The 4,922-nt window shown below is 41.4% G+C and overlaps 1 protein-coding gene across 1 annotated transcript; it reads right to left on the bottom strand.

Annotated features, from left to right (window-relative positions):
• Window positions 1–2,517: 2,517 nt before the first annotated feature.
• On the bottom strand, window positions 2,518–3,196 carry LOC142165214 (uncharacterized). The gene is made up of 2 exons (XM_075223816.1): window positions 3,060–3,196; window positions 2,518–2,959 (listed from the first exon to the last, which is right to left on the bottom strand). The coding sequence occupies exons 1-2, from the start codon at window positions 3,194–3,196 to the stop codon at window positions 2,518–2,520; spliced, it is 579 nt and encodes a 192-aa protein (XP_075079917.1).
• Between the last annotated feature and the right edge of the window lie 1,726 nt (window positions 3,197–4,922).

Below are 4,922 nucleotides of genomic sequence, written 5' to 3' on the forward strand. Positions count from 1 at the left end.
CACCCTGTGTGCAGATTCAGGCGTTGCTGATCCCGTTCCCGAGTGATGATTCATTCCAGCTTCAGGCGGATCTTTGAGGAGACTTTAGGTAGCTGTTGGCGATTGCAGCCTGGAGCTCCTCCCTATCTCTTTTCCATATGTCCTTAGTTCAGTGTTAGACTCTATAGTACATTCAAGGATTCAGTATTGTTAGATGCTCGTGACTTGTGACACCCCGGTTAGGGTTGTGTTGGGTTGTACTTTCGTATTTTTATCGTTATTATCTACTACTTCGTATTATTAATCATGTTTTAGACTGTTTTACTGATGTATTAACTGTTTAACGTCAAATTGGTAATAGTTGGTTGGCCTTGTCTTCACGAGAGGAGCCATCACGACCGGGTCCATGTTAGGTACATGACAATAACGAGCCACCTCGTGGCATAATCAATCAGACCCTCGGCCTCTCATATATCATAAAGCAATAACAACATGTTGCGGCGCGTAGCCCAATCCCATAATATCCTCACATTATAGGCCATCGTCCTCACTCAATCAGAAACCTATCATGCCACTCGGGCTATCGGTAAAACAGGGTGCTTAGCCCAAAAATATCATTTTATGCATCAAAATGGAGTAATAAAAACTAAGTTATGAAATCAGTAAAATATAGCATGATTGAGTATAGATCTTAAGTCAAAATAGTGAGGAAATAATAAGAAAGGTCCCTAAGGGTCCAGACAGCTTGGCACGAGGCCCAAATATGGCTTTCAGCCCAAATTATAGAAATTCTTTCTAAAACACATAAGTATCATATAGTTTCCAGTCAAATATGCAACTTAATAGTTGCTACAGGATGGACCATGTCACAATCCCCAACAGTGCACGTCCACACGCTCGTCATCTAGCATGTGTGTCACCTCAAAATAGTGAAACAATGTGAAATTCAGGGTTTCATACCATCAGGACAAGATTTACAATCATTACTTACCTCGAACTAGTCAAATCCCTACTCTGTGATGCCCTTGCCTCTCGAATCGGTCTCCAAACCTCCCGAGTCTGACCAAAAGCATTACAATGCAATCAATATAGGCCAATAAACCAATTCCATACGAAAAATTATCAATTTAAACCAAAATCCTGAAATTCACCCAAACCCGGCCCTCGGGCCCACGTCTTGGAATCCGACAAAAATAACAAAACTATAAACTCATTTCACTCACAAGTCTATGCATACCAAAATCATCAAAATTCGACGCCAAATATTCCCTCAAATCATCAAATTAAACTCTCCAAGTACCAAGCCCTAACCCTTCAATTTCATCCCTAATTTCTACCAATTCATGCTTAAACAACCGAAAATTGCCATAATCACAAGTATGAAGCTCAAATAACTTACCTCAATGAGCATCCCCTTGATTCCCTCTTCAAAACCCTCCAAAACCTCAAAAATCCAAATGAAAATGGTGAAGAATGGCCAAAATTCGCGAAGGGTCCAATTTATACCTTCTGCTCAGACATCTCGCACATGCGGCCCTTTTCCTGAATCTGCGGGACCTCTTCTACGGTCAAAACAACTACAGCTGCGGTTTTCACTTTACTACCCTTAACCGCTTCTGCGGTCCAATACCCGCATCTGCGGTCTCGCAGGTGCGGTCCCATATACACACCTGCAGCCTTGCCTCAGCTTCCCAATTCTGCATATCTGCGGTCCAATCTCGCTTCTGCGAATCTCGCACATGCGGTCCCCACTCTGCAGGTGCGGTTATGACAGTTGAAGGAAATCTTCAGCATTTTCTCAATTGCCATCCTTGATCCGTCAACCATCCGAAATCAACCCGAGGCCCTCGGGACCTCTACCAAACATTCCAACAAGTCATATATCACCATTCAAACTTAGTCAAACCTTCAGAACACCAAAAAAAACATCGAAACACCAAATCACCCTTGGATTCAAGCCTAAGAACTTCTAAACTTCCGAATTTCGCAAACGATGCCGAAACATATCGAACCACGTCCGAATGACCTGAAATTTTGTACACAAGTCACAAATGACACTACGGACCTACTCCAGTTTCCAAAATTCCATTCTGACCCCGATATCAAAATTCCACTACCGACAGAGAAACACCAAATTTTCAATTTTACTAATTCAAGCCTAAATCTACCACGGACCTCCAAATCACATTCTGGACGCGCTCCCAAGTCCAAAATCACCTAACAGAGCTAATCAAACCATCATAATTCACATCCGAGATCATTTATACATAAGTCAACATTCGATTGACTTTTTCAACTTAAACTTCTAAATAGGAGACTAAGTGTCTCATTTCACACCAAACCCACTCGTATCCGAGCCAACCAACACAGTACCATGAAATACAGTTGAGGTACATATAAAGAAGCAGAAATAGGGGGGTTATAACTCATGAAATGACTGGTCGGGTCGTTACAACATCCCTCACACCACACTTTAAATTGTGGCATGTCCCCATGACACACAAATAAAAAGCAAGAAGTAAAGGAAACCACCTTAATTCATTTGGTCGGGTTCTGAATTGAAGTCGAAATCTCCTTTGCATGCCCGACCCAATGCACACATCCATGATGAGAGCTTTTTTTCTTCCTTCTTTGAGTATACCTAACACTTATCATTTTACTCTCCCCAGTTCGCTCCTTTATGGCCCCCATTGCTCCTTCTATCTTGAAGACCACCCTTTCTTCCCCCACTCTGAGCATGAGTTGCCTTTCCTGAATGTCCAGAATTGCACTGTCCATAGCCAAGAAGGCTCTTCCTAAAATCAGAGGGACCTCCCTATTCTCCTCCATGTCCACCATAATGAAATCCATAGGAAACACAAATATTTCCACCCGAACTAGCACATCTTCCCCTATTCTTTCAGGTATGATTGTGGTCTGATCCACCAGCTGCAAGGACACAGGTATCGACCTGTTTTCTCCAATCTCTCCCTCTAATTTCCTGAAAATAGACAAAGGTATAAGATTAATGGAAGCACCTGAATCACACAAATATTTTTCAAACTTAGTACTTTCTAAAGAGCAAGGTACAGTAAAACTACATGGATCTCCACACTTTTGAGGGGGACTTATTTTGCAAAATGGCACTACAATGCTCTGTGAGCTTGACAACCGATATCTCTTCCACTTTTTTCTTTTTGGACAATATTTCCTTAAAAAAATTAACATAAACTGGCATCTGTGAGAGCACCTCTATGAAAGGTATATTCACATGTACCTGCTTGAGCACTTCTAGAAAGCGCCCAAATTGTTTGTCTAGCTTTTCTCTTATTTGCTTTTAGGGGAAAGGTAGAGCAGGAATATATTCTGCCCAGTCTCCTCATTCATTGAAATTCCATCTTCCTTCTTCTTCTGAGCTTTAGTCTTCCCCTTTTTCTTCAGACCGTCATCCAACATCCCAACACCTTCTTGAATGTTGTCAATTTTCTGCTCCTCCACAATCTTCACCTGTCTTTTGATCATCTCATCCTTTTGGTTTGCTCTGGGATCCTCCAATACGTGCCACTTCCTCAAAAACACTGCTTTTATTGTCTCTTTTGGATTTCTCTCAGTATCAGTAGGGAGAGTTCTTGGAACCTTCTCAGACAATAGGTTAGGTAGTTGCCCCACCTGTCTTTCCAAGTTTCGAATGGTCGTTCCCTTTTCTATGATAGTTATGCCATGGGTCTCAATCCTCTCATCTATTTTAATAATAAAGGCCTTCATCAGATCTTTCATGCTAGACTTATCAGATTGTGGTGGATGATATTGCTGTTGTTGTTGATTTTGAAAACCTGGAGCTCTTTATCCCTGGGGTCCAAAGTTATTTTGTTGCCATGCGTATGCACTACCACCTAGTGAACTCCAAGAGAAACTCGGGTGCCTCTGTCCCATGGAGTTAAAATTGTTGACACTTTTGTAGTTTCCTCTGTCACAGCTCCCCACAAAATGTACTACTTCAGCTGAAGCTTGGCACTCATGTGTAGGGTGTCCCATTTCACAAAAGTCACAAGCTGCTTGCGGCTCACTCTGTACCCTGGCCAATATTAACTTTCTTATTTCTTTGGCCATGGTGTATAGTTGGGCTTGCACTGATGTGTTAGAGTCTACCTAGTGCACCCCAGCTGATTTTCTTCTATGGTTATCATCTGCAGGTCATTGATTTGCATCTTCAAATAATTCATTTAGAATTGCAACAATCTCCTCAGTAGTTTTTTCTTCATAAGAGGACTTCTAACTGTTGTTGTTTAGCATCCACCTGCCAGAGGGTGTCAGACCATCCCATAAATCTTGGAGTTGCATCCACAAGTCTACTTCATGATGCTTACATCTTCTCACAATATCCTTAAATCTTTTCCATTCTTCAAACACCGTTTCTGTCTCTTTCTACTTAAAGTTGTGGATCTCTCTTCGAATTTTTTCTATTTTTGCAGTTGGAAAATATTTTTCAAGGAACTTCCGTGTCATATATTCCCAAGTTTGAATTGACCCAGTTGGCAAACTTCGCAACCAATGCTTAGCATCTTCCCTCAGTTAAAAAGAAAATATCCTCAAGCAGATAGCATCTTTTGATACCTCGTTGTGCTAGAATGTATTCATAATCTCATCAAAATCCATCAAATAAGTATTTGGATCTTCATTGGGTTTGCCACAGAAGACATAATTATTCTGAATAGTCTAAAGCAGCCCTTGCTTGATCTCAAAATTATTTGTTGCGATCGGAGGGGTAGCATACTAGATACTCCTTGGTTGTAGACTGACCTGGTGTAGTATCCCAGTGATCGTCCAGGCCTGGGCATATTATTTTCAAATTCGTCTTCAACAGAGGTCGGTTCAGGTTGAATCTTCGTCTGTCATTCCCGTCAATCGTTTCATTAACTCTGAGAGCTACTTCAGTTGCTGCCCATACAACTACTCCTATTGGA

Source organism: Nicotiana tabacum, chromosome 10 (assembly GCF_000715075.1).
Source record: "Nicotiana tabacum cultivar K326 chromosome 10, ASM71507v2, whole genome shotgun sequence".
NCBI lineage: Eukaryota > Viridiplantae > Streptophyta > Magnoliopsida > Solanales > Solanaceae > Nicotiana > Nicotiana tabacum.

Coding starts and splice junctions, on each gene's coding strand:
- LOC142165214 (XM_075223816.1), bottom strand. CDS start 3,196: ATGCCAGTTTATGTTAATTTTTTTAAGGAAATATTGTCCAAAAAGAAA. Junction 2,960..3,059: donor TCAAAAGTGTGGAGATCCAT/GTAGTTTTACTG, acceptor GTCTATTTTCAG/GAAATTAGAGGGAGAGATTG.